The sequence below is a fragment of the Dreissena polymorpha genome, chromosome 13 (genome assembly GCF_020536995.1).
Source record: "Dreissena polymorpha isolate Duluth1 chromosome 13, UMN_Dpol_1.0, whole genome shotgun sequence".
In the NCBI taxonomy this organism is placed as follows: Eukaryota; Metazoa; Mollusca; class Bivalvia; order Myida; family Dreissenidae; genus Dreissena; species Dreissena polymorpha.
This window is the reverse complement of record NC_068367.1, coordinates 23,202,217-23,223,262: the sequence shown is the minus strand read 5'-3', so window position 1 is coordinate 23,223,262 and position 21,046 is coordinate 23,202,217. Positions and strand designations below refer to the sequence as shown.

Here is a 21,046-nt window from a genome sequence, read left to right as displayed (position 1 = left end):
CGATTTGCACTCTATGGCCTCGTTATGCTTAATCTTTTATGCTCCCACAGGTCAGCTCTTGAATTGGTTTTAAAATGGCAGGTCTCACAATCATATTTCTTTTCTTTGGACGACGTTTCCCCATTGACATGAACTTTACTGTCATGAGCCATCAGGCCTTGCTGAAATGGGAACGCTTTGCTCTTAAACACGGTTTGCTGCATCTTAGGACCATGTTTTTTCTCAATATGATTGGCAAGTGACTGACAATTGTCGAAATCCATCTCACAAACATCGCACCGGGGTGGCTCATAAACATGATGGAACGTTTTCAAATGATTTGTAAGCTCAGAAAAAGTCTCAGCCTGATATTCATCACAAAGTGAACACCTCAGATTATCGCCTTTTAGGCTCTGTGCAACTTTTTCCATTTCATTCTCCATGGCCACTTTTTCTTCCTCGTTCACTTTGCGGCTACCAACTTTCACGGTCCGAATCCCAACTTTTGATATCAGTGGGATTGAGGACTTCACATTGGATGTCTTGAGGTTCTGTACAGTTGAGTCTGTAATCTTGCTCATTGCTCCACCAGATGCTTTGTTATCATTTTCATCCTCCTCGATCATTTTACTTGGGGACAGTAGAATCACTATTACTTTTCTCAGACGTTACATTCTCTACAACAGGTAATTCCTCATTTTCTATATCTCTGTCCTCGTCACCGCCTTCATCTTGGTTGTCAGAGAACTAGAAGAAAATGTGATACACAAAATGACATTTTATGATTTGATATTTATTAAAAAAAGATACACCTAAAACATATGTGTTCTGTAAATGACTGAAAATAGACAAATCTAGTTTTTTTCATAAAAACCTCATCACCAGCTCCAGCTATTGTTTATTTCTTCCACGGCTATTGAGTATGTCTTACACAGCTATTGGTGTTAATTTCCTACCCACATATTGTTTATCTCTCCCCAGCTATTGTTAATTTCCTACCCAGCTATTGTTAATCTCTTCCACAGCTATTGTTAATCAATTCCTAAGCTTTTGTCTATCTCTTCCCCCACAGCTTTTGTTTATGTCCTCAGGTATTGTTTATCTTTTCTCAACCTATTGTTCATCTACCCAGCCATTGTTTATATATTCCCCAGCAATTGTTTTATCTATTCCCCATCAATTGTTTATCTCATCCCTAACAACTATTTATCCACTCCATACTTATTGTTCATTAAAACCTTTTGATTTAAAACTACAAGCATCCGCAAATATTTAATTGCTCAAACTGTAGATGTCACTCTGTAATCTTGCTCATGGCTCGACATAATGCCTTGTTATCATTTCCATCATCCTTGATCATTTGAGTTGGGGACAATAGAATCACTTAACTTTTCTCAGGCATTACACTGTTCACTACAACAGGTAATTCCTATTGTCCATCGCTACACACTCTTCATTAAATTCATCTTGGTTGTCAGAGACATAGAAGAAAATGTAATACACACCTATGATTTGATATTTATTAAACAAAAGGCCCATGAGGGCCAGAATCGCTCTACTGCTTTAAACACTGTGCAAGTATGGAAAGGATAAGATGGAAACTGTGTACTTAATCGCGATAACATTGAGAATTTTCTCAAATTCAAGGGGAGATTATTGTGTACTTATTTCTCTGATACTGCTCATATTCAATAGGGTTCAAATTCTCATTGATATAAAGATACTGTACAAATTTGGAAATAATTGGATGAAAACTGTGGAATAAATTGCGTAAACCAGCGGGATTTCAAAATTTTCTCATATTCAAGGGGAAGTCATTCTGGACATATTGCTTCGATATTGCTCTTTGTAAACAAGGGCTGTTTGTAAAACATGTCCCATCTGGGCTGTCAGTTGTAGTGGCAGCATTGTGTGAATATGTTTTTTGTCACTGTAACCGTGACCTTTGACCTAGTGACCTTAAAATCAATGGGGGTCATCTGCCAGTCATGATCAATCTACCTATAAAGTTTCATGATCCTAGGCCTTATTATTCTTGAGTTATCATCCGGAAACCAATTCACTGTTTTGAGTCACTGTGACCTTGACCTTTGACCTGAAAATTAATAGGGGTCATATGCCAGTCATGATCAATGTACCTATGAAGTTTCATGATCCTAGGCGTAAGCATTCTTGAGTTATCATCCGAAAACCATTTTACTGTTTTGAGTCACTGTGATCTTTACCTTTGACCTAGTGGCCTGAAAATCATTAGGGATCATCTGCCAGTCATGATCAGTGTAACTATGAAGTTTCATGATCCTAGGCCTAAGCATTCTTGAGTTATCATCCAGAAACCATTTTACTATTTGAGTCACTGTGACCTTGACCTTTGACCCAGTGACCTGAAAATCAATAGGGTTTGAGTCCTCATTAATATTAAGACACTGAACAAGTTTGAAAAGAATCGGATGAAAACTATGGACTTTATCGGACAAACAAGGAAAAGTAACCATTTTACTATTTCCAGTCACTGTGACCTTGACCTTTGACCTAGTGACTCGAAAATCAATAGGGGTCATCAGCCAGTCATGATCAATGTACCTATGAAGTTTTATGATCCTAGGCCTAAGCATTCTTGAGTTAACATCTGGAAACCATTTTACTATTTCTAGTCACTGTGACCTTGAACTTTGACTCAGTGACCTGAACATCAATAGGGTTCGACGAATCGAGTCCTCATTATTATAAAGAGACTGAACAAGTTTAAAAAGAATCGGATGAAAACTGTGGACTTTTTCGGATAAACAAGAAAAAGTAACCATTTTACTATTTTGAGTCACTGTGACCTTGACCTTTGACCTAGTGACCTGAAAATGAAAAGGAGTCATCAGCCAGTCATGATCAATGTACCTATAAAGTTTCATGATCCTAGGCCTAAGCATTCTCTAGTTATCATCCGGAAACCATGTTAATATTTCTAGTCACTGTGACCTTGACCTTTGACTCAGTGACCTGAAAATCAATAGGGTTCGAGTCCTCATTAATATAAAGACACTGAACAAGTTTGAAAAGAATCGGATGAAAACTGTGGACTTTATCGGATAAACAAGAAAAGTCTAACGCACACACACAGACAGACAGAGATACCATGCCATCCCATAAGCTCTTCTGCCTTTGGCAGTAGAGCTAAAAATGAATCACATCCTATAAACCTTTAACTTGTGTGCTATTGCTATGGTGTCCTGTCCAGTTGTTGTTCATCCCCTCCCCAACTATTGTTTTTAACCTCCACAGCTATCGTCTCCTACCCAGCTATTGTGTTCTCCCCAGCTATTGTTCATCTCCTACCCAGCTATTGTTTTTCACCTCCACATCCATTGTCTCCTACCCCACTGGGGGCTGACGAGGTATAAGCGTAGTCCGTTTCGCTACGACGTCGTGTATATGTTTTACTACGAAAACATGGTGTAAATACACTACTTAATCAGGCGAGTTTCATCTTTTCTGGTATTTTTGGATTAGAGAACGGAACATCCAGTAATGGTAGGTGCTTATTTTCAATAACAAACTAATAACAAATGTGCGTAGATGCAACCTTCTCATTTATTTTGAGCTAAAATCGAAATATGTTTCTTTGCAGCAATGCATAAGGTGGTTATTCTGTTAGAATAGAAAATTACGGTAATTTAAATTAAATAAATTAAATTACTTTGATTCAGAGTACATTACACATTTTTAAGTACAAAACAGGTTACGAACATGTATTTTAATTAATCAAATGGTTAGTTTCGAAGGAAATTTCAAGTCGCTTTATGTATAGGTTTCGCACAGAGTACGAATTGGTTGTGCTACGAAGTACAAACATAATGTATAGGTTACTCAACGAAGTTTATGTATCATTTTCAGGACATATCACATGCAGTTTGCAGTTAATGCAGACTGCCAATTACCCAGTGCAAAAGATGCTGTGCTTCATTATGCGCATGAACATCCAAACGAAAAGGTTTCATTTATGTGGTAGGTGCTTTGTGACACTGCACGAGGTGCACAATACAGAAATCGCACGTTCAATATTATGGGTGGCGACATAAAAAAAGTATGCTGAACATATAACATTCAATCCGGTTTCTGGAAAATTGATAATTCCGACAAAATCTACAGTGACAGAAAGTCCTGTGCGAAATATATCACGAATAAACACACCAACAAAACCTGTCAATTGTCAGATTATTTATTATTATTTATAGATTATTCTCATTATCTCGAAGTTGTAAGGACATAAAAAAATAGTTGGAGATATATGGAATTGGAGATAAACATTCGACGAAACCCGCAGACGAAAACAGAAAAAGGAAACCGAAAGTAAAGACCAAGTCTTACTATTGCCGGTAGAGCCCCGGTCCATACCGGTTAGGTAACGCAGGTCGACAGGCGAAAACCAGGATGATTCTTAGAATTATTTTAACGCGGTCACACTATTTTCCAGTGCCGCCCCGGTTGAAGCCTGTCAACAGCCCGGCAGAGTCCCGGTCAACCCCGGACTGGTTTATACCGGTGAAGCCCCGGCAGTGCACTGGTTGTCGCAGGAAATGCCCCGGTTGATCCCCGGTGAAAGCCGGCAGCGTTCCGGCAGAGCCCCGGTATACCGTCACTACGCCGGCACTCAAAAGGGCTATATCGGCATCAGACCCCGGTAGAGCTTCGGCAACGCCCCGGTTTAACCGGTGACAACCGGGGCTCCACCGGGAAAGTATTAAAATGTTTAATACCTCCGGTATGAACCTGGAGTCACATCTAAGGACCGACAAAGACCGGCTTGGCATGGTAAAAACCGGGACTGCACCGGGAACAACCGGGACGGCACCGTAAGAGCGCCGGTTTACTTATGTACCGTAGCTATACCGGGACTCTGTCGGCATTCACCAGGCTCGCCGTAGCTATGCCGAGGTCTGTTTTGGCCCCGATGGAGCTACGGTGCCGTCCCGGTTGTTCCCGGTGCAGTCCTGGTTGTTCCAAGTGCCATGCCGGTCGTTGCCGGTGACTCCCGGTTCATCCCGGAGGTATTACACATTTAAATATTTTCCCGATGGAGCCCCGGTGGTCCACAGTTCATCACGGTGGAGCACCGGTTCATCCCGGTAGATGCCTGATCACGCACCGGGGCTCCGCCAGCATCAGAGTGAGACTGGGCCTTAACTGCGTTGTAACACGAGGTAAATGTACCGGCCGTCATTTACGCAGTAAACCCACAACCACACCTTCACAACAATACATTGATTAAGCAATTGCGGATGTGTGCCATTGGGGTCCTACTTTCCACACCTTACGGCTGTTACAGGTGTTTATTTTACTGTTAAAATCGTGTATACTAACATGATATTCATCTCAAAATTAGTTGGTGATAACAGATTTTCAAGAAAATCGCTTTGATATATACAATGTAAAAATCAAAATCCGTATTAGATAAAGAAGGATCGAAGTTGGGACATGGGATTTACTTTGACATAAGCAGTGTTTCGAGATAAGCGAGTTGGACATAACGAGGATCGAATGTTATTTGAAAAAGAATACCGTATGCTAAAAACCTATCGTCGGTCTCTATCCTAAAGAACGTATAAGGCATTGTCACAAGGTGAAGATGCGTAATTTTTATTAAGACCGACGACATTAGGTTCTCGACTCTCAACTGTCGTCTTATTTATGGATTTTCGATTTTGATCGTTTCCTTTGGCCTAGTCGTGAATTTAATTATATGATAATAATGTGCATTACCATGTCGACTGTGCGCCTCAGATAATTTTTAGCATAGGTGCGTTTACGCACCTATGCTTATGGTATATTGCACATTTCGAAAATCCACATCGATTGGTTACCCTTTATGAAGCCTTACCTGATCAAAAATCAGACGAAATATCTATTTAATCTAGTATATGGTCATTCTTACAAATTTTTTTTGGAAACGTTTTTCTAACGTTTTCTTCCAAGAATATTGCTGACACCGTTTTTAGTGAATTTTTCTAAGACCGTTTTATGTCAAAAAATCTTCTTATAACCTAAAACAAATTTCGTTCGTAAAACAATTCTATCTGCACTATAAATCTCAATCTCCTACGCAGTGGCCTCCCTTATACTAGAAGTTACTGACCGGGCGAAGCAAGGGAAGTAACTGCTGTGAGGAGTTTCTATAAAAATCTGCATTCAGAAATCTGTATTCAGAACTCAATCTGTTGTGCACGTCTGCATCTAACGCTTACCACAAGTTTTACGACAAATTCTTGACGCAGACGAATAGGGTAGCGTCTATTTTCATTTGTAAAAAGAATAGTTCGATACAGATCTGTCCGTGCTTAAATTTTGAAAGGCTTGGGTAATTATTTTTCATAAGCGTTTCAAACACTGATGTAAATGGAAAGATTATCTATTTAAATAGTCGGTAATTGTTTGAAATTATTGATTTGAGAAATTCGCGGATGGCGATATCGAACTACATTATACCACGTGACGCCATTCTTCCCTGTATCTTGCACCTATGCTTTTAACGCCATCGGCGCTCTCGTTTGTCGTTGTTACTACCTCTTCCTCAAAGGAAACATCCAGCCACTCCATGACTGTGTGTTTAAAAAAACTTTTCTTTCTTTCGCCTTTGAGAGATAACCAATACGTCTTCTGTGAGAAACCTATACACGCTAAAGCGTTGTCGTAGCGAGGCATATACGTATACTGTCAGAGACATGAGCATGCATAATATTACTACTAAGCCTTTTATTCTGATAACTGCTTCACCCAACACATGTATAAACACACCAGTGGCTTAACGATACATACATCGATATGGAAATTGTAAAATTGTGTCAATAAAACACAGTTGTAAACATTAATTGCATTTTTTAAAGTGAAACATGACTTCGGTTTGATAAATCAGCGGTATATTTAATATTTAACCGCATAAACCAGACAGATGTTGAATCATAATTTGATGTAACCGGTCTGTGAAATGTTATTGTGCTTAAATTCAAAGTTTTGTTATTACAAAAGCATAGTCTTACCTGTTTTAAACACAAATTTCCACTAATCCGTTCTTCGATGTCATGTGTATTTACACAGTGTTTTCGTAGTAAAACATATACCCGACGTCGTAGCGAAACGAACTACGCTTATACTTCGTCAGCCCCCAGTGTACCCAGCTATTGTAAATCTTCTCCAAACTGTTTGTCATTTTCCCATCTATTGTTTATCGCCTCCACAACTATTGTTCATCCCCTCCCCACATACTGTTTATCTACTACTCACCAACTTCTATAAAAACAAGAGATGTGTTTGTCACACAATGCCCCCCTACTGCAACGCTTTTCTTTATCAATTTTTGTCATCATTTTGCAGTTACAGATAATTATCTCCCTTTAAAGCAAATTACTTCCCTTGAATTTGTTTGTTGACCTTTGACATTGAAGGATGACCTTGACCTTTCACCACTCAAAATGTGCAGCTCCATGAGATACACATGCATGCCAAATATAAAGTTGCTATCTTCAATATTGCAAAAGTTATCGAAAAACTTTTACCAAGGTTAAAGTTTTGGGACAGAATGACAGACAGACAGACCAAAAACAATATGCCTCCAATCATTTGATCCAGGGGCATAAAAAAAATTCCTTAAAAATCACAACCCCTGCTTTTTTTAATAGCCCTATCTGTTGAATTTGAAGATATTCAAGACAGAAACAAGGCTTTTGTGCAAACAAGACATGATGGCAATCCCAATAAACACAACATTCTTAAATTTTATCAGCATAGATCAAATGTGTTACAGGTACATGTAAATCACGCCGGGTATGCGGATACTTTGATAACAGATGGCACTTCGATACCAGATACCAACAAAAGTCACGCGCGAGAGTTGAGTTCTTCAGCATTTTTGCATTTATGTTCTGTTCATTTGGTTTTCAGACACGTAACATTGTTTGGTCGATTAATGGTACAGTACTTTGTATTGCAGAGCAAGAAAGTCGTGAAAAAAAACAGTGGATTATAAAAAAGAAATTCAATTTCATCGATAATCGTCATGAGTTTGATGATCAGTACGTATTTCAACAAAATAAAAGTACTTGGAAATAAATCAAGAACTTGCCAACTATTCGAAATAAAAGATCAATATTAATCCATTAATGTTACAACATGTTAAATTTTAGTTGAATAACGTATTTGAGGAAATACAAATGTTTTAAGAGTCGGATGCCAAATTTTCATAGACACTTCTTTTACCGATCATCTCAAAGACAATGGCACTTCGATTCCAGATAACTCTGGCACTTTTTACCAGATAAAACCCTCTTTTTAGTGAATCAGAAATGCAGAATTCGCTGTGGAATACTTCTATAGTAAGCAGGCAATAAATAAAAATGTATGTACTGACGTAAATTAAAAACGAATTACCGAAACATGTTCTTATCCCTTTGGAATATGATAATAAAAGGGAAAGGGAAGTGTAAAGCTCAATATAAAGGGAGTTTTCCAATCTCTTTTAAATTGTGTGGCTACGCATTAGTATCGTTTTCATGATGCGATTCTAATGAGCACCAATGACAAAGGATTTTATGAGGTGTATTGACCGCTTTAAGACCCCTTGCTCCCCTTAATTAGAGACCTGCTATAAGTTCAATTGAACACAATCGTGTTGATCCACATGATCCGTTGTATTTTCAATTCTCTTAATCTCAATTTACCACTTAAAAACAGGTTTATTATTTAGACAATTATTTTTGGTCGTCACTTGAAATGTATTACTGCAGAAATAAGCATTTGAAAATTTGCAATAATCATATTAATTATATAAATTAATAGAAATAAGATTTTTGAAAACGAACACAGCAATTGGTTATATTTTACATGTGTATGAATTTACGTTATGCATAGATTCCCAATGTGTCGGGCTTGACAATGCAAATTGATTCGTACTTCAAAATGTTTGGTAAGAATAGCCATAATAAACATAAATGCATTTCAGGTAGAAGATAAAACTCGGTTATCAGAGTGCCCAATTTGTTGAATGTCTCTGTTATCCAAAGTGCCCTATATTGGGAATCAAAGTATCCGCAACTTAATGAATACCACCTATTAAAAAATGCTCTATCTTCGTTTATATTTCATTGAATACTATCAAAATTTCAGCATTTGAAGCACAGTGATTCCTCTACATGCTGGAATATCAAACAATTTCTTGCAATATTTCTAAGTAGTTTTATTTTGTTGAAATGTTTACTGTTCATCCACTTTATGCTGTTTTCCGGCCGAATTTTCTATTTTTTGCGGAAAAATCTACCATTCTTCCATGATGTTTTTTCTTTTCAATAGAAAATGATACACCATTTATAAACTCGACCATGCGCCTTGTCTAAAAAAACTAATCTATACGATATAACTTCAAAACAAATTGATGAACTTACCTCTCGCGCGTGGCTTTTGTTGTTATCTGGTCTCGAAGTGCCATCTGTCATTAAAGTATCCGCATACCCAGCTTGCAAATGTTGTCATGTAAAGTTTCATCAATAACAGCTCATCAATTATTCCTCTCAATTAAAACAATGAATAGTTCACCATGGCGTAGTGGATATGGGGTCCCGCCTGTAAACCGGAAGGTCAAGGGTTCCATCTGCATGAGCGTTCTTTAGAGCTACCCAAAAGACAAAAGTACTGGTTTTATCTAGGAAACGGACTTGAAGGTTTCAAACGCATTTTGATGCAATTTAGCTTAAATAAATAGGTTTAAACTAAACCTTTTCCGACACTTAGTTTTAGCTTAAACCTATTTATTTTTGCTCCATTGCATCGAAAGCCTAGAGCTTATTTGAAACGCTCTAGAGTCCGTTGCCTGGGTCTAGAACCAGTACTTGGTGTCTTTGGGGGAGATCTAAAGAACGCTCCCACAGTGGGGATCGAACCCATGACCTCCCAGTCGCTAGGCTGACACCATATCCATTACACCACGGCGTAATCACACCATATCCAACACTTGAGCCATGTGTGTTTGTGCAGTGACTACGTACCTGGTCCAACTCCTCCTGTTCGCTGTCATCCAGACTCTCAACACTCTCTTCCTCCTCTTCATCTTCCACTGCCTGCTTCTGAAAGGTACACATGGTAGGCGTGGGGTGAGAAAACCTGGCTTCATTAACTCCATGTGCGTAAAATATCTCCAGATTAGCTTGGGCAGTACGTGCAAGCCAATCCTGACCCCATATATGGGTTGTGAATCTTACTTAAACTTGACAATCAACATTAATTTGTATGCACCATTAATGTTAACTTTTGTGGCACTGTTCTTTTTAAATGATATTAATGTTTACTTTGTCGACATTTATTTTCATGCCATTGACTTACTAAAGTTTGCTGTAAAGTGCCTAAAATCTATTTCGGTAAGTCGACATAAAAAATTTTGACAACAATTACGTCTTCAAAAAGTATATCCAAAAATAAATGTCAATATTTAAACAAGGGCTGTTTGTAAAATATGCATGCCCCCCATATGGGCTGTAAGTTGTAGTGGTAGCCATTGTGTGAATATGTTTTTTGTCACTGTGACCTTGACCTTTGACCTAGTGACCTGAAAATCAATAGGGGCATCTGCCCGTCATGATCAATGTACCTATGAAGTTTCATGATCCTTGGCGTAAGCGTTCTTGAGTTATCATCCGGAAACCATCTGGTGGATGGACCGACCGACGGACCGACATGTGCAAAACAATATACCCCCTTCTATGAAGGGGGGCACAATAAATCATTATTAAATGTCAGCTTAAAAGAATAACCAATTTCATAAACTTTTGTGAAAATGGCGCAAGTATGACGTATTCAGCCTATTACATATAATGTTTTAACTAGAGACTTGAACAAACAATACATTTAAAGAGGGCCCTATGTCTTAGATTCAACAGTGCCAGCTGCACTTTACACACATTAATTAAACTTATATGACACCATACAAGCAGCATACACTGTCAAACCATTACAATTAAAAAAACACCAATTGAAGTGTCCAAGGAATAATAGTTCAGTTAGATTTTAAAGATGGCCATATATGGGCCCTCATGTGTAGTTTTCTACAATCTATGAATACACGTCTACTGTTTAAGTTTGGAGACCTTATTTCTTATAAAAATAACCTTAAACAAGATTGCATTTATGTCATAATTGCTATAGTTTAATATCAAGTTGTTGTTTCTTGTGGGATTCTCATCTTCTAAACTGCTCACACTCCAAAAATCTTTTGAAGTATTTAATTGACCCTTGACCTATACAATTTAGCTGTCTAAGCAATAACGCTGTATATTCATTTTTGTCCTGTTAACATTTAAGATTTAGTGCTGATCTGATGCTGTGATGATATAATTAAATGACATTCACACTTGTAAATTGATAATTAAAAGTGTTTACACTATTACCTAATTGAATTTTAGTGCCTATAATGTATAACTACTTTCATTCTTTTGAACATGAGCTCCTTGTCAAATCTGTGAACTGTTAGATTTACACTTTGTAGTCCAGACCTATCAACCACAGTGACACACTGCGTTTCCATAACAAAACGTTGCTTGCTCAATTGAAAAGGTTGATCATGGCAGCAATGTGTTGTGAACAGAGTACATGTACCACAATACATTCATTTACATTTTTTCAATAAAATTGGAAATTAACGAATTTCAATACCCACACAGTGTCACTTTTTTCAGCATTAAGTTTTGGCTTGATGAAAATTAATATTATATTGATATTACGGCTGTTATTCATTCATAAAAAAATGCATGGAAAAATGAATTCTACTACAAGAAGGTGTGGAATAAGTGCAGCTTACTGGTACAGGCAGCTAAAATAGAAACTACAGACATATACTTCAACAAGCAAGTAATGCACGAATAAATGTCTCCTTATAAAATGCAATCATTTGTGTCACTCTTTTAAAAACAACATCTCTCCTTTAAACCTAAAATAAGCAATCTGCCTTCATGGCAGATAATAAGCACTGAAAGCTCCTACTGACCTTCAAGCAATATTTTTTTAAACGTGTTCATTTGCATAAAAAATAAATAAATAAATAGATGTACACAAAATCCATGTGTTCACACCTACCCTAGGTCTGCCTCTCTTGGCCCCAGCCTGTGCCCCTGATTTCCTCCTGCGAGGTGTCATCTCCTCCTCCACCTCTTCCTCGTCTTCCTCAGACCCTTCTCCCAGCTCATCATCACTTATCACCTCCTGTTTTACCACCACCACGCCCCTACTCATCTCCAGGTAGTCACGCTTCACTCCCCTTGTGCCGTACCGTCCTGGGGTGGTTGGCGTAGCAGCTTCCTGGATTGGCTCTTTCGATTTCAGTGTTTTTGGAAGTGGTAGTTTTTTGGGAGGTCTAGTGGGTCCTTTCTTTCCTTTATCCGTTTTCTTAGATGCTTCTATAATTTCTTCTATTTCTGAGTATGGAAAGCTGTCTGCCTTTTTCTTTGGCCTGCCAGGAGTTCTTTTTTTCGCAACAACAGCTTCTTTCTTGCTTTTTTCCTTTCCTTTGTGGGTGGCTTTAGAGGTTTCTTCCACTGTTGAGTTTTTAGGCTTCTTTGCAGACCTCCCCGACTTTCTATCTGGGGACGAAGGCATTTCCTGCTCAGCATCTGACTCAGAACCTTCAATTGTCTGCAAAATGTATGAAAAACATTTAAATGCAATGCTGCAATAAGTATAAACAAGAGGGCCTGAAAGGCAAAAAGTTGCTCACCTGAGATACAAAGGAACTGACCAGTTCTGTGCAGCCCAAGATTTCTTAAAACAAATGTTCTGACCGAGTTTCATGAAGATTGACCTATAAATGTAACTTTTTGAGTACTAACAAGGTCTAACTATAGCCATATAAGTATAACTTCCCTGCCCCTGGGGGCCATGGTTTTCAACAGACTGGAACTATTTTTAAAGTCATCCAAGATATCATTAAAACAAATGTTCTGACCAAGTTTAAAATGATTAGACAATCAATGTGACTCTGGGAGTGTTGTTAAGTTTTTACTTTAGCCATATAAGACCAAGAGCTGTCACCATAGGATAACATATGCCCCCTATAAATGCTTTGATAGAAGTTATGAGCCTTTTTCGAAACCTAAACGCAGATTTTGAAACCTAAACGCAGATTTTGAAACCTAAATGCAGACCCTCAGTTCAAGGTCAAGGTCACAGGGGTCAAAATTTATGTGCGTATGGAAAGGCCTTGTCCATATACACATGCATACCAAATATGAAGCTTATATCTCAAGGGACATAGAATTTATGAGCATTTTTTGAAACCTAAACGCAGACCCTCAGTTCAAGGTCAAGGTCACAGGGGTCAAAATTTGTGTGCGTATGGAAAAGTCTTGACCATATACACATGCATACCAAATATGAAGGTTATATCTAAAGGAACATAGAAGTTATGAGCATTTTTCAAAACCTAAACACAGATTTCGAAACCTATACACGGACCCCAAGTTCAACGTCAAAGTCACCCGGATCAAAATTTGTGTGCGTATGGAAAGGCCTTCTCCATATACACATGCATACCAAATATGAAGTTTACATCTCAAGGGGCATAGAAGTTATGAGCATATTTTGAAACCTAAACGCAAAGTGTGACGGACAGACAGACGGACAGTTTGATCACTATATGCCTTCCTTCAGGGGCATAAAAAATGCCATGCCCCTTGGTGGCCATGTTTCCAACCTGAACCAATTCAAACTCATCCAAGATATTATTGGGACAAATCTTCTGATTAAGTTATATGAAGATCAGACAATAAATGTGGACTCCAGTGTTAACAAGGTTTTTGCAATAGCCATACATAGCAATATAAAGAACAAGACTATTGTCAAGCAATACAAGTCCCCTACCGGCTCCACAATTGTCAGAAATTCCACCATTTTCAGATTATTCTTTTTATATTTGTTGCCATAGCAACCAGAATTTTGACATAGAAACAAAATAAAATGACATGCATAATGTCCATATTGCCATCTATCCATGTTTTAAGTTTCATGAAAAAATAGCAAGAACTTTAAAAGTTATCGCAGGATCCAGAAAACCACCATTTCAGCAGTATTTGAATTTCTAGTCTATTTGTTGACATAGCAACCAGAATTTTTGACGTAGGAACGAAATGAAATGATTTCTATAATGTCCATATTGACATCTATCCATGTTCCAAGTTTCATGAAAAATATTAAGAACTTTTCAATTGCAGGATCAAGAAAAAAGTGACAGACAGACAGACTGACTGACTGACAGACTGACAAACGGATGGCAAACCATAAGTCCACCGGTGAAACCGGTAGGGGACTAAAATGATGCACCCCTCTGGCAGCCTTGTTTTTCAAGCAACTAAACGCATTTTCAAACTCGTCCAAGATATCACTGGGAAAAAAACTTCTGACCAAATTTAATGATAATTCAACAATAAATTTGGCCTCTTCAGTATTAACAAGGTTTTACAATAGCCATATAAGGAAAAATGCCCCTCCCCCTGGTAGCAATGTTTTTCAACCAACCTGAACCATTGTCGAACTCATCAAAGACATCAGTGGCACAAATCTTCTGACCAAATTTCATGAAGATCAGATAATAAATGTGGACTCTAGAGTGTTACAAAGTTTTACATAAGCCATAGGAAAAATGCCCCGCCCACTGGTGGCCATGTTTTTTAAGCAACAGTAACCAATATCCAACCCGTCTAGGATATCAAAAGGATAAATCTTCTGACCAAGTTTCATGATGATCAGAAAATAAATGTGGCCTGTAGAGTGTTAACAAGGTTTTACTATAGCCATATAAGGAAAAATGCCCCACCCCCTGGTGGCCATGTTTTTTAAACAAACCTGAACCACTTTCAAACTCATCCAAGATATCAGTGGCACAAATCTTCTGACCAAATTTCATGAAGATCAGACAAGAAACGTGGCCTCTAGAGTATTAACAAGGCAAATGTTGACGCCACACGATGCACAACGCACAAGGAACAATAGACAATCTCAAAAGCTCACCATGATGACATTGTGCTCAGGTGAGCTAAACTTACATAATATCTAATAAATACTGTCACCAGGCAAGGCTTCAAGATTATAAATACTAGCAACACACATTCATAACAAACAGTTTCTTCCATAAATGTTTTAAAGATTACCTTATTGATTTGTATTGTACTTTAAAGTCTTTTAATTGTACTTTAAAGCCTGTTTATTGTTCTTTAAAGCCTTTTTATTGTACTTTCAAGCCTTTTTATTGTACTTTCAAGCCTTTTTATTATACTTTCAAGATTTAAAAGCCAACAAGTTTGCAACTTGTAGAACTTATATTTTTACACACAAAGTGCAGAATGTGCAAAAAACTGGACCCCTCATCCAAAATACATTCTTGGATGAGTGTACATATATCATCTAGTAAAAACACATTGGGAGCACAGGGCCATCAGTCATAAAACTCCCAACAGAAATCTTACTATAAGTAATACTCCAAGAAACAACTTCTAATATCTATTCAAGTTTTTTGTATTAGAAATCCTGTATATTTTAAAAGGAACATTATTTAGATTTTTAACCAGAATCGAAATGAAAACATGATCCGTCACTTGTTATCTTTGGATAAAGAAAAAAAGTAATTGTGTGCTATTCTGAAAAAAAATTGGACAGAGCCTTATGTTGGAAAAGAATTTGAAGAAATTCAAAGAAATAGTTCAGTTAAAGGCATGTTCTTAAACGGGCGATCAAACATCTTGACAACCAATTAATTTCTTCATTATACAGTGCAGTAAAACCACATTAGTTGTGCAATTGTCATATTACGTTATGAAGATGTTTACATTTGGTAAATATGGCTTTGATTTTCCATTTATTAGCAAAATGGATACACTTTGTTCAACAAAATCTATGATATCACACATATAACTTCTCTCAGATTATTTGAGAAAGATTCCAAAATCAGTAATAATGGTTAATAAACTTAAGTAAAACAAGTATTTAATTGCTATCAATACATATCCTGTGTTGATTTTCATTAAGGATATATAATTTTAAGTAAATTACACAATATGATAAATTACCTCATTTTTGAGACTATGCCCTGAGTGTACAGTGTGTTGCGTACCTTGTTGATGTTTATTTAGGATATAAAATTTAAGTACTTGCGTTTCATTATTTTAAGTAAATTAAAATTAAATCATTAATATTTCTCAATGGAAGGGCACTAGGTTGATAATTTTCCACTGCCGCTGGTGTACAGTGTGTAGCCTACCTTAATGACAAGCTGGTGTACAGTGTGTAGCCTATCTTGATGACAAGCTGGTATACAGTGTGTAGACTACCTTGATGACAAGCTGGTGTACAGTGTGTAGCCTACCCTGATGACAGGCTGGTGTACAGTGTGTAGCCTACCTTGATGACAAGCTGGTGTGCAGTGCGTAGCCTACCTTGATGACAAGCTGGTGTACAGTGTTTAGCCTACCTTGATGACAAGCTGGTGTACAGTGTGTAGCCTACCTTTATGACAAGCTGGTGTACAGTGTGTAGCCTACCTTGATGACAAGCTGGTGTGCAGTGTGTAGCCTACCTTGATGACAAGCTGGTGTACAGTGTGTAGCCTACCTTGATGACAAGCTGGTGTACAGTGTGTAGCCTACCTTGATGACAAGCTGGTGTACAGTGTGTAGCCTACCTTGATGACAAGCTGGTGTACAGTGTGTAGCCTACCTTGATGACAAGCTGGTGTACAGTGTGTAGCCTACCTTGATGACAAGCTGGTGTACAGTGTGTAGCCTACCTTTATGACAAGCTGTTGTACAGTGTGTAGCCTACCTTTATGACAAGCTGGTGTACAGTGTGTAGCCTACCTTGATGACAAGCTGGTGTACAGTGTGTAGCCTACCTTGATGACAAGCTGGTGTACAGTGTGTAGCCTACCTTGATGACAAGCTGGTGTACAGTGTTTAGCCTACCTTGATGACAAGCTGGTGTACAGTGTGTAGCCTACCTTGATGACAAGCTGTTTGGCTGGTGTACAGTGTGTAGCCTACCTTGAAGACAAGCTGGTGTACAGTGTGTAGACTACCTTGATGACAAGCTGGTGTACAGTGTGTAGCCTACCTTGATGACAAGCTGGTGTACAGTGTGTAGCCTACCTTGATGACAAGCTGGTGTACAGTGTGTTGCCTACCTTGATGACAAGCTGGTGTACAGTGTATGGCCTACCTTGATGACAAGCTGGTGTACAGTGTGTAGCCTACCTTTATGACAAGCTGGTGTACAGTGTGTAGCCTACCTTTATGACAAGCTGGTGTACAGTGTGTAGCCTACCTTGATGACAAGCTGGTGTACAGTGTTTAGCCTACCTTGATGACAAGCTGGTGTACAGTGTGTAGCCTACCTTGATGACAAGCTGGTGTACAGTGTGTAGCCTACCTTGATGACAAGCTGGTGTACAGTGTGTAGCCTACCTTGATGACAAGCTGGTGTACAGTGTGTAGCCTACCTTTATGACAAGCTGGTGTACAGTGTGTAGCCTACCTTTATGACAAGCTGGTGTACAGTGTGTAGCCTACCTTGATGACAAGCTGGTGTACAGTGTGTAGCCTACCTTGATGACAAGCTGGTGTACAGTGTGTAGCCTACCTTTATGACAAGCTGGTGTACAGTGTTTAGCCTACCTTGATGACAAGCTGGTGTAAAGTGTGTAGCCTACCTTAATGACAAGCTGTTTGGCTGGTGTACAGTGTGTAGCCTACCTTGATGACAAGCTGTTTTGCTGCCAGCAGGTCCTCCAGTTTGCCACAGAGCATGTACCTGCCGTCCTCCTGGGTAAGGCGAGTGTTGGTGAGAAGGGCAACCTTCTCCAGTACCGTGGTAACCAAAGCGGCCGAGGTCAGCGCTTTAATCAGCTTCTCTGAGAACACCCCCGTACCAATGTCAAATATCTATAAATAGTCAAGAACATTGTTCCAACATCAAATATAAACAAGCAAATTCGATGCATTGATATCCCCCGACAACAAAGTTTTGTTTATGGATGGGTGCAAATCCCTCGAGATATGGTATAATCTTAAAAATATTATTAAGTGCAATGTTTTGGTTCTTAAGCATGGCACATCTCCTCATTGATATTAATACACCCATGAAGTTTCATGTTGAAACTAATAACGTATCTGAGATAGAGCCATGAAAAGTTAAATCATACAAAACAGCAAAGGGCAATATCTCTGATTTAAGAAAGTGTATGGTTATGGTTCTTGTGCATGGCCCTTTCCCATATTGATATATATACACCCATAAAGTTTCATGTTGATATCATATAGTTTATGAGATATGGTCCTGAAAAGTTTTGTGACAGACGTGTTGGCGGACAGATGACAATTCTATATACCTTGGCCTTTGGTGGGGATAATAAAAATATAAATGGACAATACCGAAAGCAAAATGTCAACATATAGAGGCAGGAAACAGCTTAGTCCCAATTTCAAATATTTATTGAAAATAGTCCAATATCTTGAGGCTGAAAAATGTGTAGTCCCAATGTCATATATATCTAAGGAGAAACAAAAGCTTAATCCAAATGTCAAACAGCAAAAGACAAACAACAGCTAAGCCCAAATTTTAAATATCTAAGGCAAACAATAGCAAAGTCTAAATGTCAAAAATCAAAGGCTGACAATAGCAAAGTAAAATGTCAAATATTATCAAACCACAAAAAACAGCTTAGTCTTAATGTCAAATATCTAAGGACAATGTTAATTTTCAGGCAATAACAAATTCCCAATGTCAAAAATTTGCCCCAATGTCAAATATATGAAGATAGAATGTAGTTAAGTATCAATGTCATTAGCATAATTTCAATTTAAAAACTTAGGAAAAAGTTCAAATTTCAATTACTTATGGACAAACAAGTTTATTCTCAATTTCAAATATTTAAAGATAGGCATTAACATGGTCACAAAGTCAAATATTTGAAGACTGTCCATATTTGCTTGTTCTCTGTTCAGTTACCTCATCTGCCTTGATGTTCAGACCAAAGATGTCATCCTCCAGGTCCGTGTCTTGCATTGTGTCATCATGTGAAGTGTCTTGCTCTACCAACATCTCAGATTTGATCACCTGTCAACAGAAAACTAATGTGGTGTTTGCTCTTCTATATGATGCGTATATTTATTAATGTAATGTTAAAACTTTCATTTATTTCAGTCAACCGGCATTAAAGGTGCCTTTTCACAGATTTTGGCATTTTTTAACTTATTCATTAAATGCTTTATATCGATAAATGTAAACTTTGGATCGTAAAAGCTCCAGTAAAAAATCAAGAATAAAAGTAAAAAAAGGAAAAGAACATTGCCCGGACCAGGTTTCGAACCAGTGACCCCTGGAGTCCTGCCAGAGTCCTGAAGTAAAAACGCTTTAGCCTACTGAGCTATTCCGCCGAGTACACATACTTAATGTATTTTATACCTTATATAAGCAATCTTCGTAGTTTCACAAAATTTAACGACAAAGACAGAACTCTCCAAATTATTCAATCGTTTCGCGTTGCAACGCTTTATAATTTTTAGGTTTTAAAATCGTCAAAAGATGCATATAATGGCTATATTAGACCATGGTAAATGTTCAGTATTACTGTTTCCTCACAAATATCATAACTAAAACGAAAATTTGCGAATCTGAAACAACTTTTTTCAATTTTGTCAATTTACCAAAGCGTGAAAAGATCCCTTTAAGAGGTTGGAACCCAATGTCATGACTTCCCGTTTTGAAAACTGCATACAATCAATAAACTAAAATGATCTACGCAGGTTAGTAACAAATAAAGAAAACATTTTATCCAACCCAAACTGTCTTGCATAATGTTGCCTGGAATTTTACAACTCCTATTATTGTCTTTAGCTTAAACAAGAAAAGAAAATCCATACTAAACCATACTAAATAACATGAAATGACATCCCCAAAATCATCACCATAATGTGAAGTTTTAATGAGCTTTTTCTGAAAGTAGGGAAACAGATTTATCAAACAGAGCCATATTTCATCCATTATCACCCCAAAAAAGGTTCAAATGAGAATACTACTAAAGCACAGTTTACAAAAGAAAACAACAACAACGAAAAACAACATAATAAACATACTTTCAACATCTTGCCGAGGTCCTTATTGGGGGTCTGTTTAGGGGTTCTGAACTTGCCCCCATAAGTGGAGGTCCATCCCTTAGCGCTGCCCTTTCTGCGTTCATGGGCCCGTGCCTGAGCCTGCGCAGTAAGCTTCTCCTCCATGTAATCCACATTGTCATGGAAATGGGACATTTCTGCCGCTAGCTCCATGTCGTCTTCCATTGACTGATCTGACTCATTAGTTTTCCTGACCATGTTGGGATCATTGAAAATGTCAGCCAGTGAATATATGTCAGCATTTCAACAATGGGGAACAATTCACTTGTTTGATATATTAAAAGTGTAAAATAGCACTTTAGAAACATAGTTTTACCTATTAGGACCTTACAGGGGTTTCATCAACTTAAAAATAGGTAAATTTTAACTACATGTATGTTTTGTTTTCTTGTGATCGGCAATTATTTCTTGATCGCCTCTTTTAAGCTCATTTCAGAAATTATGGGAATAATATTATTTTGTAATGTATTTTTTTATTATATTTATTTATCACTCATAATGGGCTTCTCCGCTTGTTTTCATGATTATTGTGTTGTCCATGCACGTTTTAAACAATTCGTAATGAAATGTCAGGCTATACATGTATAGGAGATTTAATTTAATGAATGACATTACTTATAAAAAGGATTATTGTGTTAATTCTTAACTTTAAAACCAAGAAATGTAAAAGAAGCTAGTTTTCTTAATGTTAGTGCATTTTGTGAATTTATAAGTGCAATACATTTTTGCATGTTAGGTCGTAACCAATACTTTTTATCGATATATTTCTTTCTTAAGTCATTTAATAAAGAACATTCTAAAATAAAATGATATTCGTCATCAATTTTTTGACAATGTGTACATTTTCTTTCATTATAAGGAGTAGCAATGGGTTTATGCCAGCG

At 37.7% G+C, this 21,046-nt stretch overlaps 2 protein-coding genes across 2 annotated transcripts; both read right to left on the bottom strand.

Moving 5' to 3' along the window:
- Positions 1-11: 11 nt before the first annotated feature.
- LOC127854514 (zinc finger protein 676-like) lies at positions 12-605 on the bottom strand. Its single transcript, XM_052389579.1, has one exon. It carries the CDS (start codon positions 603-605, stop codon positions 12-14), a length of 594 nt encoding a protein of 197 aa, XP_052245539.1.
- Positions 585-20,346, bottom strand: LOC127855657 (ABC transporter F family member 4-like). Its single transcript, XM_052391399.1, has 6 exons — positions 20,124-20,346; positions 18,997-19,104; positions 17,742-17,930; positions 12,085-12,639; positions 10,005-10,082; positions 585-726 (listed from the first exon to the last, which is right to left on the bottom strand). The coding sequence occupies exons 1-6, from the start codon at positions 20,325-20,327 to the stop codon at positions 607-609; spliced, it is 1,254 nt and encodes a 417-aa protein (XP_052247359.1). The 5' UTR covers positions 20,328-20,346; the 3' UTR covers positions 585-606.
- Between the last annotated feature and the right edge of the window lie 700 nt (positions 20,347-21,046).